At 34.9% G+C, this 19975-nt stretch overlaps 2 protein-coding genes and 1 non-coding gene across 3 annotated transcripts; all 3 read left to right on the top strand.

The window, feature by feature from the left end:
* Positions 1 to 3709, top strand: LOC129319654 (vicilin-like). The gene is made up of 8 exons (XM_054964745.1): positions 1 to 237; positions 358 to 405; positions 886 to 1951; positions 2038 to 2210; positions 2320 to 2400; positions 2496 to 2795; positions 2889 to 3237; positions 3347 to 3709. Exons 1-8 carry the CDS (start codon positions 1 to 3, stop codon positions 3547 to 3549), a joined length of 2457 nt encoding a protein of 818 aa, XP_054820720.1. The 3' UTR covers positions 3550 to 3709.
* A 3353-nt stretch (positions 3710 to 7062) lies between these two features.
* Positions 7063 to 9388, top strand: LOC129319653 (conglutin beta 1-like). Its single transcript, XM_054964744.1, has 7 exons — positions 7063 to 7385; positions 7475 to 7646; positions 7779 to 7859; positions 8295 to 8597; positions 8686 to 8766; positions 8842 to 9052; positions 9180 to 9388. The coding sequence occupies exons 1-7, from the start codon at positions 7063 to 7065 to the stop codon at positions 9386 to 9388; spliced, it is 1380 nt and encodes a 459-aa protein (XP_054820719.1).
* A 4710-nt stretch (positions 9389 to 14098) lies between these two features.
* On the top strand, positions 14099 to 14258 carry LOC129321136 (U1 spliceosomal RNA). The gene has a single exon (XR_008595925.1). It is a non-coding gene; the product is annotated as a U1 spliceosomal RNA (small nuclear RNA).
* The last annotated feature ends 5717 nt before the right edge of the window (positions 14259 to 19975 follow it).

Below are 19975 nucleotides of genomic sequence, written 5' to 3'. Positions count from 1 at the left end.
ATGGCTTCTTGTAGCACTTTGTTGCAAGCGAGGCTCCCTCTGTTGCTGTTTCTGGGTTCAGTTTTCCTGGCAATGGCCTCTGTCTCTGTCGGCCTTGCCTTCTGGGAAAACCAGAATCCCAAAAACCACCTCTGTGTCAAAAGCTGCGAACTTGAAAATGGTGCTGCTTATCGCAAGTTTGCTTGCCGCTCTCGTTGCAGGATGATCAATGAGATAGAAAGTGGACGTGATCCACAGGTAAGACTGTATATCTATCTATTCATGTATTAGTGCAATGAATTTGTGACTTTTGATGACTCAGTAAAGTAATATAGCAAACCAAAATGATATTATACATATATGTATATATATCGTCAGGAACAAGAACAAGGTCAACGCGAGCGGGAACGCGGACGTGATCCACAGGTAAGAGTGTGTGTGTGTATATCTATTCATGTTTTAGTATTTAGTACAACGAATTTGTGACTTTTGATGAGTCAGTGAAATGATTTTGTGAACGATTAAAATGTAATTTTACCTTTAAATTACAGGACCACGAAACTCATATATTTTTAATATAATATTCTTTTTCAATTTTTAAAAATGAGTGTAATGTTACATTTTCCGCTAATAAAAATAAATTTTACTGTTATTTGTCAGAAAATTATAAAAAGAATTCAAAAATTACAAAAAATGATTGAAAAGATTTTTGTAGTGCTTTTCTTTTCTTTTTATCAATTTATTAATAATAGAAATAATAATACATTGTTCTTATTGTGAAAAAATATTATATAAAAAATAAGGTTAAAATCTAAAACATTTTTGTACCTATACTTCTTAAGACAATTTGTCATTTAATCCTATAATATATTAAGATATTAATGCCAAATACATATATATGGTCAGGAACGAGGACAAGGTCAACGAGAGAAGGCGCGAGAACAAGAACGGCGAGAACGTGAGGAGGAAAGGAGGCAACGAGAGGAACGACGTCGTCAAGAACAAGAAGAGGAACAACGACAACGTGAAGAGCAGAGAAGAGAGCGCGAAGATGAGAGACGACGTCGTCGCCAGGGAGACGACGATGACGACGAAGAGGGCCGTGAGCAGGAAGAAGAAGGACGACAAGGTCAACGAGAACGGCGAGAACGTGAGGAGGAAAGGAGACGGCGAGATGAACGACGTCGTCAAGAACGAGAAGAGGAACAACGACAACGTGAAGAGCAGAGAAGAGAGCGCGAAGATGAGAGACGACGTCGTCGCCAGGGAGACGATGACGATGACGACGACGACGACGAAGAGGGCCGTGATCAGGAAGAAGAAGGACGACAAGGTCAACGAGAACGAGATCGGCGAGAACGTGAGGAGGAAAGGAGACGGCGAGATGAACGACGTCGTCAAGAACGAGAAGAGGAACAGAGACAACGTGGAGAGCAGAGAAGAGAACGCGAAGATGAGAGACGAAGTCGTCGCAAGGGAGACGACAACGACGACGAAGAAAGCCGTGAGCAGGAAGAAAGACGACAAGGTCAACGAGAAAAAGATCGGCGAGAACGTGAGGAGGAGAGGAGGCGGCGAGATGAAAGACGTCGTCAAGAACGAGAAGAGGAACAACGACAACGTGAACAGCAGAGAAGAGAGCGCGAAGATGAGAGACGACGTCGTCGCGAGGGAGACGAAGAGGGCCCAGAATCACATCGTCGTGAGCAGGAAGAAGAAGAACAAGAACAAGAAGAAGAGCTAGAAAGACGAGGTTCACAGAACCAGAATCCTTACCATTTCCGATCTGGAAGCTTCCAAACTCGCTTCCAGAACCAACATGGCAGCATCCGAATCCTCCCAAGGTTCGACAAGAAATCCAACCACCTTCGAGGTCTCCGAAACTATCGATACGTGGAATACGCGTTACGACCAAATTCTCTCTTCATCCCCCATCATCGCGATGCTGAAGCTCTCTTGATCGCGGTCGAAGGCAAGTTTGATAATCCTCGTTCATACATGATATTGGAAGATAAATATTCTTATTAATTGATGATTAATTATGCATGATTATTACAGGAAAGGCCATTACTACTATTGTGAACCAGACTAATAGAGAGACCCACCACGTGGAGCAAGGTGACGTGCTGAGGATCCCACCAGGGTCACTTGTTTATACTGCTAATATTGAAAACAGGAGGTTCAGAGCTGCTAGTCTTATCCTTCCCACCAACATTCCTGGGCAATACGAGGTCATCGATCAATTTTTCAGACATCGATTATATTCAATCCATCAAGTTCTGATCTTTGCCAACAGAAATCTCATGGTGTGTGTTTGGTTTAATTAATTTCCTTCTGCAGAATTTGTATCCCTCTGGCAATCAAAACCCTCAGTCTTACTATAAGGCCTTCAGCAAGAAAACTCTCGAGGCCACCTTCGACGTGAGAGCCCAATCAACATTATCATCATCATTATAAATTATTAGTTAACTTCCATTTGTGTTCTAATTAATTTACGGTGTAATGTTTTGAAACAGAGGGAGTACAATGAGATTCAAAGGGTCCTACTCAGACAGCAAGAACAGAGTTCAGAAGAGGGAGTGATGGTGCAGCTATCGAGTGAACAAGCAAGAGAACTGAGAAAACAAGCCGAATCATCATCGTCGAGCCCAAGAAGAAGGAGGCATTCAAGTTCATCATCATCTTGCATATTGAACTTGAGAAACCTTCAACCTCGTTACTCCAACGACAATGGTAAATTGTGGGAAGCTCGCCCTGAGGAAATCAACCTTCTTCAAGACTTGGAAATCTCCGTCGTTTGGCTAGAACTCAAAAGGGTAATTATATACTAAACCATGCTTTATTCAACATTATTATGCACAAATAATATACATATAAGTTCATTTTGTGTTGAATAATGTTGTCTCTAGGGATCTTTGTTTCTACCACACTACAACACAAAGGCCATAGTGGTAGGCCAAATTATTGATGGAACATCAAGACTTGAAATCGCATCTCCATATCTGGCTAATAACCAAAGATCAGAAGAACAAGAACAAGATCAAGAGAGAGAGCGAGAGCAAGAGCAAGAACAGCAGCAGCAAGATGAAGAACGAAGAGAGGGACAGATTCAGAGGGTTTCTTCGAAGCTGCATCAAGGTGATGTTTTCCTAGCCCTTGCAGGTCACCCACTAGCCCTCAGAGCCTCAAAGAAGAATGATCTGAGGATGGTCGCGTTCCTTCTTAATGCTGAGAACAACCAGAGGAACTTCCTTGGAGGTGTGTGATCTCTCCCTCTCTCTTCTGTTACTCTGTGCGTGCGTGCGTGCGTGTGTGTCTGATTTAAAGTGTTTAACTTGTAACTTATTGGGTGATGATTGTTTTGAAGGCGAGAGAGACAACGTAGTTAATCAGATGCCTAAGACAGTGAAGGGGCTGGCATTCCCAGGATCTGGAGAAGAAGTGGAAAAGCTCCTCGGAAACCAGAAGAAATCATACTTTGTAAATGCTCAGCGTCGTCAGCAGCGAAGTGATGAAGATGAGGAAGAAGAAGGAGATAAGGAAGAGAGGGCTCTATTGTCTTCCATTTAGGAATCTTTCTAATAATAATGCCAGCATACTTATATGCTTGTGGGCATGTAATATAAGGGCTTGAATAAATACTTGCTATGGGGAGGAGGCTTTTGCATATGTATGTATCAGAGCTGATGATATGGCTTTCTACTGCTACAATAAATAAATAAATAAACGAATAAATCGAGCCCTAACTTTGTGTGAAATTGTAGTACTGTTCCTCTCTTCGTTGCCATTTGTTTTAAGTTCTCTCTTGCCTCTAATTATGAGTCGTGTTCACAGTAACTAAGCTGGAGCCCTAATTGAATAAAGGCCACGTTTGTCCACATAAATAGGACAAATTAATACTGTGAATATATTAAGTCATGGATACTAACATCGCACCAAGAAATAAGTTTAGCTGAAGTTATAGTTAAAACTAATGAACTTTGTAACAAAACGTAATTTTGTTTAGATTTGTTGTTAATTAGTAACTGACACATTTTTATAGCAGTTCAACAAGGCATATGCATGGACTGAACAGTATCATCAACTCCAATATCATATACTCTCTCTCTTGATATATAAGAGAACTAACACTTGTTTTTTTTTTTTTAATATATATAAGCAAAGTCATAATTATTATAATTTTTTAAACTGTCCTTTATAATCTTATAATTTTCATTCATGAAAAATAATTAATACAGCTTTACTTTGATTGAATATAAGGGTATTTTAATCAATTTTTTATTTTTATATATAGTTAATTGATTTTTTTTTTAAAGCATGTAACATAATTATTTTCTCTTACACATTGAAATGGCGGAAGTAGCTTTTTTTTTTTTTTTGGGTCATAGATATTGAAAAGAACATGCATGTAGGGTAGTTCTCATTACGAGAAATCTTAGAAATCTTCAGAATTAATACCTATATCTTTGCAATTTACCAATCAATTTAAGAAGCCTTTTGCATTAGTGCTGGTGGATCAATCATCATAGACTTCTAACGAGTAAAATTAATTAGTTTCATCTTAGAAATTTATCTTATTCAAATGTTCGCACTTTTACAAAGTTCGTAACCAACTCCTTCAAAGAAGTCATTAGTTAAACCTAAAAAATATGGGTGAGATTAATCTCTTTTTCACTTATTCTTCTTTATGTGGAAATGACATTTTTTTTCTTATAATGACTGGTCTCTCCTTAAAATTAAATAAACAATTTCCTTTACTTTTCTTGTTTTTAGGGCCATCTCGTGACCAGAAAATATTGTTTTGTACATATACGGGGAGTATCTAAGTATTAATTTCTTTTAAAAGGTATAATGTTTATCTATAATGTAGTGAAAATTTTGAATTTCATAAGTATAAAATTTTTCTTATATATATTATTTAATTTCCTTTCTATTATTCAAGGATTATAGTGTAAATTATAATTAATATTAAAAATAAAAAATTAACAAAGATAATTAATAAAAAATAACCATATATAATAAAAATAATAATATTATTTTATTGATTGTACTTTTAAACATATGTTAGATTAAATGCGCCATTTTATTTTATGGTTGTTTTTAATAACAATCAAATAAAGAGTTTTTATTTGATTATTGTCAAATAAAATGATATCCATCCTCTGCTCACAGAGATGGTAGCATTTTGCATGTATACCTGAAACATCTTCTCTCTCAATTCATGAATCATTGATCAATTTCTGTTTCTCTCTTTCACCTCCTATCTCTTTTTCCGTCTGAAAACTGATAAAATGGATTGTTTTTTTTTTTCCCTTCCTTTAATTTTCTTTTGTTTAGTTGTATTTTAACTGTGTTAATTATAATATTCAAGGGCAGAGTGAGGATTTAAGAATAAGGGAGTCAAGATTAAAAAACATATATATTACAAAAGTTTTATAAATTTTGAGAAAGTCAAAAGTCTGTAACTTACATAATATAAAAAAATTTTAAAAAATTAGGGGCTGCGGCCCATACCTGTTGGTCCCCCTCCCTCTGTTACTGATAATATTTGTGTTCCAATAAAAAACAGTAAAAAGATTCAATTTTTATAGTGGTAAACATATATCATTATTGCCCCTCTCCAATAATATACTACCAAAGGGATTTGCGAACCCGGGCCACTAGCTAACCATCTCTGAATACAAGTGTTTATTTTGATTATATTAGTCATTAGGTTTGGATTCGATGAGGGCATGAGTTCTCTCATCCCACTAGTGTCTCACATAATACAATAGCTATCATTTAATTTAATCAAATGTATTTTGCCATATAATGTTCATAAATATAAAATACCAAATCTCAAATTTTGGAAAAAGATAACATATGCATCATACTTGTTTTAAATTTCTGGAGACAAGATACAAATTTGACTTGTTCTATTCTCATCCACTCAGCCACTTGTTCGTTAAGAGTTTAATTAAACGCTCTGAAACATCAAAATGTAACGTATCATAGAGGAAGTTTTTAACCATTATGCTTTTGAAGTCTTTTGAGAATGGTTTAAACGAATCTTATGATAAAAATGAGGGATTGGAAGAAAAAAGATTGATATTCTTAGGATTCAAATCAATCGCTGGTTAATAACAAAATTTCATATCTCACTTCATCAGATGGGTTGGATTTTAATTTCAAAACAGTGATCTCTACCCGCTCATTCATCATCATTCTTCATTCCAAAATCCAACCATACATTCATGGAAGCAATTTTTTTAAGTTAAGATTCATTAATTTTGTTGAAGTTTTTCTAATATTTTTTAATATATTGAAAAGAGAGAGGGATGGAAATTAAATAGAGAGAGAGAATAATATTAAATTAAACTTATTTAATAAAAATTTAATCTTTTTAAAATGTTTTATATTTTTGGATGTGCCAAATTTTCCCACAAATATTTTATAAATTAGAAACTGGAGAAGAAGGTAGTAAATGTGAACCCACACATATAAATCCAACATTCCTTACATTCATACATGATCATTCTTGATTCAGAACACTGGTCCCATCCCATGCATCTTCATTAAACTTAAAGCTTTAATTATAACTTCAATTAATTTCGCATCTCTCAGACTCAATCGTCTCAGATACAAGGCACACCCCATTACAATAATTCATTAACTTAAAAACAATGTTACATTTCTCTTCATCTTTTTTACATTTAATTTATTAGTTAGGCCCTACTCATCCTTTTGCAAACTAAGGATAAATCCAAGCAACAAAGCAAAGGTGAAATATAGCTGGAAGTTTTACTGCAGATGTTTTCCCAGGTTCAGTGTGTCATATTTATCGTCTTCCCTTCTTGTCCCATCGTGAAACACTCGTCACCTTGCATGCCTCCTCCAGTCCACGTGTCGTCCATGCATGAGATGCAAATCAAACCTTACACGTACACGTACGTTCAACTCTTCATGGCACTATCCACTGCTGCTAGCTAGCTAACCTTGCTGGTGCTTCCTTCGGCAGCTTTTTCCGTTATAAATACCCGACTCGTCATTCTCAGATTTGCATCGACGAGTAGTGATCTGAGACTTTGTGAGTGATTATCAACAATGGCGAAGCTTCCTCTGTTGATGTTGTTTCTGGGTTCTGTTTTCCTGGCAATGGTCTCTGATTCTGTTGGCCATAGCTTGAGGGAGGACGAGGACCAGCGCTCACGGAACCAGAATCCTTATCTTTTCCGATCTAAAAGCTTCCAAACTCGTTACGAGAACGAACGTGGTCGGATCCGAATCCTCCCAAGGTTCGACCAGAGATCCAATCACCTTCGAGGGCTCCGAAACTATCGACTTGTCGAGTACGAGTTAAAACCACATTCTCTGTTTCTCCCCCACCATCGCGATGCTGAAGTTCTTCTTGTTGCCGTCGAAGGCAAGTCTTGACCTTTTTTCATTCAATATATATATATATATATAATCGGTTGATAAATATTCTTATTAATTAATAATTAATTATGACAGGAAGGGCCATTACTAGTATTGTGAACCAGACTAATAGAGAGACCTTCAAAATAGAGGAAGGTGACGTGGTGAAGGTCCCAGCAGGGTCCCTTGTTTATACTGCAAATCTTGAAGAAAACCAGAGGTTCAGAGCTGCAAGCCTTGTTCTTCCCGTCAACATACCTGGGAATTATGAGGTCATCATCATCAATCATTCAAACATAAATTGACTTCAGACTTCTCCTTCTTTGTTATTTAATTTGTTCTTCAAGTTTTGATCTTTACGAACAAAAATCTCATGGGGATTTGTTTGTTGATTCCTAATGCAGAATTGGTATCCGGCAGGCAATCAAAACCCTCAGTCTTACTACCAGGCCTTCAGCAGGAAAACTCTCGAGGCTACCTTTGATGTGAGAGCTAGCCCAATAACAACAACACATCTCTCAAATATTTAAATTAAGCTATTCTAAAAATAAAGAAAATAAAATATTTTATTAAAATAGTTTTAAATTAACCTATTCTTAAAATAAAGAAAATAACATATTTTATTAAAATAGTTGATTAGACATATTTATAATATTCCTAGTTGTGAAACTTTTAAGCTTGTACTTTTTTTTAATTTCAAGTCTCTCTTTTAACTATATTTTTTCTTTATCCTTCATTTTTTTATTTTTTTTTTTTTTTTTTTTCACAGTTTTCTTTTGTTCCAAATCGAATAGCTCTTTAAACCATTTTGATTAGATACATTTAAAGTTTTATGTGTTTCTAATTTATATCATCATTATTATAAGCATTCATTTAATTTGTGTTCTGATTAATTAACGTTGTAACGTGTTGTGAAACAGGAGAACATCAACGAGATTCGAAGGATCCTATTTGGAAACCGACAACAAGGAGGGCAAGGACAAGAACAGAGTTCAAATGAGGGAGTGATTGTGAGATTGTCGAGAGAACACGCAAGAGAACTAAGAAGGCATGCCGAATCATCTTCAAGCCCAAGAAGAAGAAGAAGAAACCCAATCATGAACTTGAAAAACCTTCATGCTCGTTATTCCAACGAATATGGTAACTTGTGGGAGGCTTGTCCTGAGGAATTCCACCAACTCAGAGACTTGGATATCTCTGTCGGTTGGCTAGAGCTCAAAAGGGTACTTATTTAACCATGCTTTATTACAAAATTACAATTACGATGATGATATATATAATTCATTTTGTGTTGAATAATGTCGTCTCTAGGGATCTCTGTTTCTACCACACTACAACTCAAGGGCCATAGTGCTGGCTCAAATTATTGATGGAATGGCAAAAGTCGAAATTGCATCCCCACATCTGGCTAATCAAAGATCAGAAGAACAAGAACAAGAACAAGATCAAGATCAAGAGAGAGAGCAGCAACAGCGGCAGCAGCAACAGCAGCAAGAGGAAGAAGAACAAAGTCAAAGTGAAGGACACATTCAGAGGGTTTCTTCTAGGCTGAATCAAGGTGATGCTTACGTGGCCCTCGCAGGTCATCCACTTGCCCTCAGAGCTTCAAAGAGGAATGATGTAAGGATGATCGCATTCCTGCTCAATGCTGAGAACAACCAGAGAAACTTCCTTGGAGGTATCTATCTATCTATACGTGTGTGTGTGTGTGTGTGAGACTTAGCTAAAACTCATCTGATATGATGATCATTGATATTAATGAGTCAAGATAAAGCTAACTTGGTTTTTTGATTGTTTTGGTGAAGGTGAGAGAGACAACGTGATTAATGAGATACCAAGGGTAGTGAAGGAGAGGGCATTCCCAGGGTCTGGCGAAGAAGTGGAGAGACTGATCAAAAACCAGAAGAAATCATACTTCGTGAATGCGCAGCGTCGTCAGCAGCGAGGTGATGAGGAAGGAGACGAAGAGCGGGCTCCATTGTCTTCCATTTTGGATGAAGATGCTTTCTTTTGATTGGCTATGTAATAATAATCTAATGCTTGCATGTATATATATGTGTGGGCATATAAGGGCTTGAAGGAGGCTTTTGTATGTAATCAGAGCTCTGGCTTTCTACTATTACTATAATAAATAAATCAAGCCCTAATATTTACTTTTGTTGCCCTTTCTTTTAATTTCTGTCTTGATAAGTCTAAGTTTATTTTTCGTCCTGATGGTTTCCACTGAGTTAGTTCTCACATCCAGGGCTAGGCTTGAACAAACAAATATTCCTTCCCGTCTTTAATTAAAGACACTTCATAAAACTTAATGAATCATTAGTTAGTTAATTTTAAAAACGTCCACATATTGATCGATGGTTTCATTTGGTCTAGGTGGGTTCCTTCTCAACCAGGAGATCATTCAAAAATCTTAATTAGGCTAGGCCATTCAATGTTTATATGATGTCTTATTTTAATTCAAAATTAAATATTGAATTTATGGATTTTTTTTACTTATATCCTTTTCAATCCAGCTAACTTTTTCCCTTATTAAGTAAAATTAACTCACACTTACTTAACAAGGTCTATAAGATAAAGAATGCACCATTCTTGGGAGTGAGCTTTACCTCTTTTCAGGCTTGGATTGAGATTGAGTATTAGAGCTCTGTTCTCTGTATTTGCTAAAAAAAGAAACGGCGGTTCATTTAGGCGTGACATGTTTGATTTTAAGATTTAAGGATAATGTTAGTAATTTTAATTAAGGATAATTTGAAAATTTTATAGAAATTTTTTAAGAAATCAATACTCTTCTCTAAATTTAATCATATTTAACTTACAAATAGGATTGGATTAATTCTAATAGTCTTAGAGCATGCGAGTTTGGTTTTGAGTTAATTTTGGTCAAAACATTACGTTTGCTTTGGTTAGGTCACAGCTATGTTCAAAACCATGCGCGTCTTAAATGTTCTAACCAAAATCAACGCAAAATCAAAACCTGACTTATTGAATAAGGTAATGTTGGACCACAGACAAAAAGGATAAATGACGAAGTACTTTCATCGTCATTTCTGAGAACTTACTCATTCCTTTTAATTTGCTCAGCCCCCCGCGCGCGCGCGCATATATATCACTGCACTGCACATAAACCCTCCAATATACTATACTACCTTGAAATTTGCGAACATGGCCACTAAGCATCAAGTTTTTTCATATACAATTGTTTCTTTCATGATTATATATAATATAAAAATCTGGGTTAATTTGTCCATTGAATTAGTAAACTATTAAACTGGTATCTCACTCACTTTAATAAAATGCTTTATAACAAATTTAATTACATGTTTAACTATAATTTTAATTATTAACTCTTAAATTAATACTTAATTTATATATGTGTGTGTGTTGTCTTTACATACAAATTACACAGCTGATATATTCTCAGTTTCTGATCACTCAATGCAGCAATTATGACATGTGTATAAACGTGGCGAATGGAGTGTGCATCTTGTGTGCCTCGTACATGTACTATGTAATTTGCAAGTACCGAGGACTAAGTATGAACAACGACAAATATATTTGTCCCTTTTAAGGGATATATATATATATATATTTTATTTATTTATATATATAGTATATCTACTGGCTCATGGCGAGGCGAACATTGGCTCGTGCAAGAAAACATATAATTTATAATACTATGATTGAACATAGAATCTAATACAGCTGCAACCTGGATCTGCAAACCATATGAATTATTCGAATTTTTTTACTTTATTTGTCATATTCATGGTCCCCTTTTTCTTCCTTATCTTAAATTTCTTGCTTCAGCAGGATATATATAGTTAGACAAAGATGATGTTGAAACATGAAATAAAGCGACCATTAATAGAGTCATCCTTTATATATAAACACCAATATTTAATATCATACTTTTTCTTGGATGTTAAAGGATTGAGATTTTTGTTTTTCTTTTTTTGAGCAAAGTTTAAGGATTGAGATCTTAATCTACTTTTTCACCATGCAAACGCATTGGTGCATAAAATAGTTTACTTTTTTTTTCTATGGCTTATTTTCTTTGAACATGATTTTACTTTAACTTGCTTACAATTGTATATTTTTTTGGTCAATTAATAGTTAAATTAATGAAAATTATACAGAGAGATGAAATTACTTCCTTCTTAATACATGAGAGATGACATTGCTCTGCTTTTGGTATATTTACATTTCACTTGAACTCTAATTTAAGGTTAAGGCATTATACTAAGTAAGGTTGTTTTAAAATATTATTAATTTTGATTAAAATTTAGACTATTTGTTAGTATTTTTTGTACAATTTCAAAATAACAATTATTCTTAGGCTGTTACGATACACTGTCCATGTTTGGCTTGTGGTTTGAGAGGTATGATTGTAATATGGACTCCAAATTAAATTTGCTTCATCCAAATGGAAAATTTTTAATTAGCAATTTCTTAAAATAATTTTTTTTTTCGCCACAGTCTGACAGAGTACTCGCACTCAAATGAACACATGACACTGATTCCTCAGTATTCAATGCTTTGGTAATCTTCTCGAGTTCTTGTCCATTTTGCTGAAACACTCATCAGCCTCCACGCCACCCATGCCCACGTGTCCTTTACTCATGACATGCAAATGATTAAAACTTACACATATGCTCACCTTCATCATGACACCACCTGCCTCCCAAAATTCTCAAGCCCATGCCTATAGTTAAAGCAAAAATTAAGAAGTACTCGAATTCCTACCAATAAAATCGTTACAGTTAATAAAGATCTAATTCACAATTAATAAGATCATGTTTTAAATCCCACTAAAAATGTAAGGACTTTGTAAGTAATTTTATAAGTGTTTTTTGAAATGACCTGACCTGCTCGTGTTCGCAGTGCCAATTTACTTAATTTTCTTTTTCAAAAAGAAAAAGCTCCTTCCATCTCCTATATGTACAGATTAACACCCGAGTCTTCATCCTCGTCAGATTTTTAACGAGGAGTATTGCGAGTTTGTCCACCAGACAGTACTACCTTGAAAGCCACGAAGGTTCGTCATTTGTTGTTTGCAGGTACTGTTTCCTGGTTATGGCCGGCCTCAGCCATGCCATGGGAAAACAAGAATCCGAAATACGACGTCGTGTGTGTCAAAATTAAGCCGTGAACAAGAAGAAAACGATCCTTTAACCAAGGAAACCGAGTCGCAGGCCACCACCAGCTTCATCGTGATCCTGAGAAGGAGAGAGAAAGGGAGAGAAAAGAAAGACATGAGAGTGAGGAGAGACAGAAGGAGGAGAGAGAACGACGTCGTGAGAAAGAGGAACAAGTAAAACAGGAGAGAAGAAGGACAAGGTTCCCAAGACCAGAAACAGAAGCCTTATCTTCTCTTCCGTTCTGACATCTTCCAAATTAGAGCTTCCTTGTCTTCCAAAACTAGGCTCCATTGTCTTCCATCTTGGAAGCTTCCTTTCAATGGCAATGATATATGTATTGATGTATGTAGGCGTTTGTGTGTGTGTGTGTGTGTTTGTTCCGCTTTCGGAAGATGCTTGAAGGGCTAAGGAGGCTTCTGCTTGTAGTTTTATTCCGTTTTGTGTGTGTGTTTTATTCCGTTTTGTAGGCATTTGTGTTTTCTTCATCTTGGACTGCTATAGTAAATAAATCAAGCCATCAATCTTTTTGTGTGAAACTGCTATAATGTTATTGATGGTTTCAACTTTCAACGCCTTAAACATTTTACGTACGCAGTTGTTTTGAAGAGTGCTCGGTCCAAACTCAGGTTTTAAGCCATAATCTGTCTCTGTGTGTGTGTGTGTGTGGACAACAGAATGAAGAACTATTACCGTAATGGCTTTGTGGAAGTATTGAATATAGTACTAACAAAAAGTTAGTTATTATATTGATTATACCCTAAGCTTATATAAATGTTTAAGAGTTAGGTATTCAGTAGAAGGTTGAATCCAGACCTCATGGATTACCCTTTGGAGAGTTTTGGGATTAGTTTTGTAATTAATAATCCTTTGAAGATTTTTTTTATTGTAATTTTCTATCATAATTATGAATAAGTTCATTGATTTTCTTTTCCTCTCATTCATATTTCAGTTTTGTATGGGTTAACAGGCTTTGCCTGCATTCGTTGTCTACTGGGAAAATGAGAATGTAAGATAACAAAGATGTGTGTGAAAAGGATATATTATATTATCTCATCGATCGTCATTGACTCTGGTTCTGATTTCAACCAATTTGCTACATGTATTATTTTCTCCCTATATCTCCCCTCCATATTATTATAATCTCTTGGCAATTGACTCTTCTGCTGTAGCTATTATGTCTACTTCGCTTGGACCCGCTAAAACAAGTTTTGTCAGCAAATATCGTTCTCGTTAGAATGAATCCTGTACATATATACACTGTATTTTGACAAAGTTTCGTGGCATAATCAATAAAATTTCCAAATTTCTTTTGTTTTACCTTAAATTGATTGGAGTATCATATCATCATGATACATCGATTTCTATTTAAAGTCGGGGTTACTTTTAGTTTCTACTGGAATATGATAGTGTCATTGTATCGCTAAGGAAGCATGAGAAACGCCCAGAGATGATCGATATGGATAATTAATTAGGAAAGGAAGGGAAGTCTGGGTGATATCAAAATGGTGCGAGTCCACATCGAGCAGATGAGAAGTGGGAGAGTGGAAGAGAGAGCATAAAAGAAAGGGAATGAGAACATGTGAAACATACTTACCTGGACGGGGTTAATGGGTGATCAAAAAGGCCCATGTCCTAGGCCTGTGATCTCCATTGCACTCGGGAGTGGTGCATGCCTAAGGTCTACCTGAATGGTAGAGCCTACGTTATAATTTGTGGTAGTGGAGGCTTGCGTTCGCGCAGCCTCTTCCCTATGCTAAGTTCAACAATTTTTTAAAAACTCAATTATAAATTATTAAAATAGTTTGGGCTTGGCTTGACTTAGTAACATGTAGGTTTGCATTTATGTTGTCCTTCATTGAAGATTTAAAAAAAGGAATTAATGAATAACTCAATTCCTTGTGAACAATCAACTAGTTTTTTTATTTAAAAAAAATTATAAAAAGGATCCATAGAGGATCAATCTCAACTAAGCAACATCTTGAACACAAGTAGAGTAGGGCATGCAAATTACTGGAGGGAGAGCTTTGTCTCTGCAACCCAAACCCCGCCACCGCATCCTTGCATCTGTGCATCTCAATCTCAATCTTAATCTTCCTCTTCAATATGTTGATATGCAACAACTCGGCTTTGATTGGTCTCGAAACATATTAGCTCTTAATGGTAGAGAACCTTTGTTGTTGTTGAATGGAGAGCCTTTGTCTTTCTTATAACATCTTGAAAATTAACCCCTAATTAACTAAGTTAAATGAGGTTAATTAAGTAAATTAGTATGGTGTGTGTTAGATAGAGCTAATGAATGTATTGAGTTGTAGTTTTAGCCTTAGGTTTGGATATAAAGCAAAACCAGATCACCTAGACGTCAATAAGAGAGAAAAACAAGAAAAAGTGGCTCTATACCACATGCCGCATTGGATGCCGTAGCATGAGTCACAGAAACGCAAAGCCTAAATCTCTGTATCATGTGCCACAGTGCATGTGTAGCATGTCGTGATGTGTGGTTGAATTTTTGAAAAAAAAAAAGAGCCTTGTTAATTGCATAGAGAAAATGAAGAACGCAGGAGAAGCTCTATTAGGGCATGTCTAATTAAAAGGTCTAGAAGCATTTTGAAGCTTGTAAACATTAAAGATAAGTTTTCTAAACCCTCTACTTCCATCCTTTTCCATTTTCTCAAGTTTTTGAGTAAGGGTTTGAGTTATGGAAGTTATTTTTGGACATATGAAGTTATGAATCCGAACCCATTAACTTAAATAGTGTTAACGAAAGTTATTTAGATTATTTAAATCTAGTATTCAAAACTTTATTAGTGTTTGGTGGAAGGAAGCAATTAATGGCTGAAAATAGTTATAAATGAGGTGGTTAAGAGTTGTTTAGTGCTATTAATTATGACTAGAAAGTTTGTTGATGTTAGTTGGAGACAATGGGAGATAATAAACTTAATGGATATGTTCAAATGCAAGGAGATTGGGATTTTGAGTAGTCAAAGTGTTGTTCTGAGGGTTGTAATTTCATTAATAGTGAAATTAATGATTATGGGTATTACTAATTGTAAATTTATCACCCTTTTGGCACCATTCGAGCTTGAAGAAAGCTTTAAAATTGATTGTATTAAGGGGTAAGCATTTAACCTCTCAAATATTTGAGGTAATCAAGAGAAATGTTACTTTTATTTTTGTGTGTTAATTAGTTATTTGGTTTTATAAACTATTATAGAGATATGTGAAATTATTTTATGCAAGTATGGTATGAAGTATTTGAAAATTAAAGGTTATGAGTTATGAATCGTTGAAAGGATAAATGTATGTGTGAACATGCAAATGAAATGATTGTCAATGGGTGAGTTATATGGAGAAACTTGTAAGTGTTTGTAGAGTTATATGTTGAGTTGTGTTGGGAGAAATATATGATGATTTGTGATATGATGAAAATGATGATGATATATTATGTACTAGTCATGATGATTAAAGGCATGCTATGAGTTAAGCATTTGTACATTATGGTCTTTTATGATGAAGTTTGCTTAAGAAGAGTAGTAGTAAATTTAAATCTATGTGGTATGATCGCCATTCAAAGCTCGATGGCTCACCTTGATCATATATTTATATTGTCTCACTTATTTTATGAGGGACTTAAACCTAACTAGCTTTCACTTGTTCAATAAGAAAGCAAGCTTAAGGATATGGCACCCCATAGTATATAATTTGGAGAAAACTATAACCCATAAGTGAGTGTAGTAGTCTTGGTCAGAAAATTCCTCACAAGTAGAAGGCTTGGATAGTCTAATTATATGGATCAATCCCTTAAAATAGCACATGGTTTGATGTTTAGGGTGTCAGGAGGATATAAGGAAGGCATTGATCTTGCATATCATATTATAATTATATGGTTGTTATTATTGTGGCTTTACCTATTATTATTAAGGGCACATTGTTATTATCATTATGACCCTTTTGAGATATATTTATTTATTTGCATGTTGATAATGTTGTGAATGATTGGACTTGTAAGTTGTGGAATAATGTGAAATGGTTTTGTTTGCTACTTGCATTTATGTAATTAATTGACATGCATTAATATAAATATAAAGATATATCTCGATTATTTAATAGTTATACTTACCCTTCTCTCTTCAATATTTACAAGAGCTAACTAAGTCAAGGCAGGTGAAAAGCACCCAAGGCCTAGGATATTTGATTTCTAATAGTAGGCTTCTATTTTGATTTATTATGTGTAATCTAATATGAAAATGCCATCTAGGCAGAGTGCATATTCTTTTGATTTACTTGCACCAATTGATGTTGATGTTAGAAATTGTATTTTGAGCTATAGGTTATAAGTTCTTTGTGTGTGTATTTAGAAAGAGCTAAAATAATAATGCAAATAAGTAAATGTGTAAATGCATGATTATGATGATTCGTGAGAAATTGACTTCCCTTGCTATTTTTAAAAATTAAGAGGTTGAGTATTAAAAATGTGATGTGCATGTTATTAGAGTGATGTAGTGTATAGCACATGTATCTTTTAGTCTATTGAGTGTGGTCAAGGGATGGTTATGAGCTCCTGGCACTTGATAGTGAAATTAAACACCTTAGTTGTGGTTTAAGTGTAAAAAAGAGTGATTTTGCAAATGGATATCCAAATCTTAATTGAGAAATAATTTGTATATAAGACTAATACTATTAACTAGAGCTCTAAAAGAGCTTTCTATTAACATCTAGATCACCTTAATTAGACATTGAATGAATTGAGAGGCATTAGAAGTTTAGCCCCTATTGTTGTCAAATGTCTGTCAATTATATGCAATGTGCCACAGAGTATGACATAGAGAGAAACATGTCGTGACTCATGTGTAACATACCGCAATGCATCCTCTTTTTCTTGTACTAGAATGTTATTTTCAACTTAAATGCAAATTCTTTGATACAAACTGATATCCCATGCTTCTGTAATCATTTGTACTTTAATTTTGGGCTTATAAAAATTATGTGGTTATGTTTTAAAACTTAAAAAATGTATGATCTCATTTATGTTGGTTTTGACTTTTGGAAAACTGTAATGACTTTCTGATGTAAGGGTAATTCTTAAGGGTTAATTCTATGATTACCATTAGAGTGTTTAGTCAAGTGAGAATTAGTAAGGACAACCTTACATCTCTAACCCTAGCTACCATTACCGCTATCGCTTGTCTTCTCATCCATCATCTCTTCATCTCTCAATCTCACTCTTGTCTTAATTTGCATTAACAAGGATTAGACCTGCCTTCTGATGTAGGGAAGTATCATTTGTCTTCCTATCTCTACTGTTGATTCAGAGTTAGATTTTCTTCACAATAATCTTCTTCATCAACTTTTTTAATACTGCTCAATTTTTTTCTAGTACTCAAGCCAGCGTTAACTGATCAATCTACAGATTTTTTCCCAAAATTTGTTTGCATCTTCCAATTTACTGTGTTATTAACATCAATCAATATTCCATCTTTACCGTTTCAATTTTGTGGAAGATATGAAACTATGTTTCTTTCTTATGTGTTCAACATGTTATCTGTTAATAAGAACCTCTTCCTTTTTGCTATGGTGATTGATGGTTGATAGTTACATATCTCAAACTTGTTATTCTTGATTAGCATCCATTGGAAATTGCAAGGGTTGATATCAATGGTTCAACAATTTTCAAAACTCATTTTTACTTTACTTGTAATATGAGGAGGATTTAAATTATATAATTTTTCATGGACCATGGATGTTGCAATATCACGATGTGAAAACAGCATGGTATGTTGGACAGTGTTTTGGAAATTTTATTTTCTATGATGATAAAAGCCATTTCAAAGGTTTTGGTTTGCGCCTTCAAGTTTACATTTCTGAATTTTGCCTGAGCTCTATCAATCTTAATAATTTAAAATTAATTGATGGTGTGACTTTGAATGTGTCAATTGTTTTGGAGCAAGTTAGAAGAGTGTGTCCTTCTTGCATAGGAATAGAACATGTTGCTAGACATTGTAAAGTAGCTTCCAATTGTCAATCCCAAGTTCCCTTTTTGCTGTGGGTTCTCAACCAGTTGGTGTCAAATATGATAGCTCCTCTAGCCTATATATTTCTTCTGCTCAATTGTCTGGAGTTAGAGCTATCACTCAATGTTGTCCTCAAGAAGCTTCAGTAAAAGTTGTCTCATACCATTGTCGATCACAAGATGAAGTTAAGGGTGACAAGTCTGAATGCAAGTGAAGAGCAGAGTCATTTGGTTTAGAAAGTAGGATGAGTAAAAGGATCAAAATTTAGGACTTTGAAGATACCTATCCTAAAAAGGACTGCACTCATGGTGGGATTGGCGTAGAGTGACATTCTAATCATGGAACATTCCATTTAGCCATTGATAGGAAGTGCAAGTTTTGTGATAAGTTTTCATCTGACACCCTATACTATTTACAGGCTAAAATTTCATGAGAAGATGCATATGCTTTTAATGTTATAACATTCTTCATTGAGGACCTTGTCTTTTAAAAAGAAAAAAGAAAGAAGTCAATCAAACTTGAGGATGAGAGTAACAGATGTTGATGGTTTCTTAGGAAGGAAAGGTACCAAACACCAAGTGAGATGTGATACTGATATTCCCAGCAAGGTTGATGTTAAGGGCGGGATATATGTCTTAGGTTTTGATGGGTTCTTCTATTAGAACGTTCACCAAGACAATCTAATGAAGTTTTTTTTTTGGCTGGTAATCCAATGAAGTTGAACAGGACCAAACACTTGGGGTGATATTGTTCTTTTCTATTTTTTGCAAGTCTTTGAGACTAGATTAGACTTCAAGTATTTATGGAACTTTCCACCGTTCATATGCCTTCCATTGTTTTGTTTATGCTCAATTATGGGTTTTATATTATGCTCATCAAGCTACCATCCCATCATAGATAGAGGTATTGCAGCTTATTTGGTGGAAGATGCTGCTCTTCCAAGCAGCCTTGCAGTCCTCATGTACAAATAGTAATTATATCCTTTACCCAATGGCAATCTTTTTTTTATTTTGCTCAAGTGTCCACTTAACAAAAACACTCATGTTCAAAGCACAGTTGAGTATTAAATATGAACACTTTTTGTAGCAAGAATTCAAACTTTAATTTATCATGTTATAAAATATTAGCTTATTTTGTTAGACCTAATTTATGTTAATCCATGCCAATCATTTTAACCTCTAATTCTCGGACGGTTAATCTGCCAAAATACAGTATGATGCTAGGAGGTAATTACAGGATGTTTAATACCACATATATATGATCCAAATGTTTTATTTTCTCGGTACAATTTTTTAATAATATTATAGGCATTTAATAATCTCACATATCATGAACTGAAACTTTTACAATAATTAAAAAAGTAAAAGTAGCGATGTCTATTATGAAATTTTGCTGGGGAATGGCGATGCGTGATAAGAAACGCACACAATTTTAATCACTTTCTTAGCTTATATA

This window comes from Prosopis cineraria, unplaced genomic scaffold, assembly GCF_029017545.1.
Source record: "Prosopis cineraria cultivar Desert tree isolate PC_DT_omini unplaced genomic scaffold, ASM2901754v1 PC9, whole genome shotgun sequence".
Taxonomy (NCBI): Eukaryota; Viridiplantae; Streptophyta; class Magnoliopsida; order Fabales; family Fabaceae; genus Prosopis; species Prosopis cineraria.
Note: the sequence above shows the minus strand (reverse complement) of the source record. Positions and strands in the feature narration are given on the sequence as shown.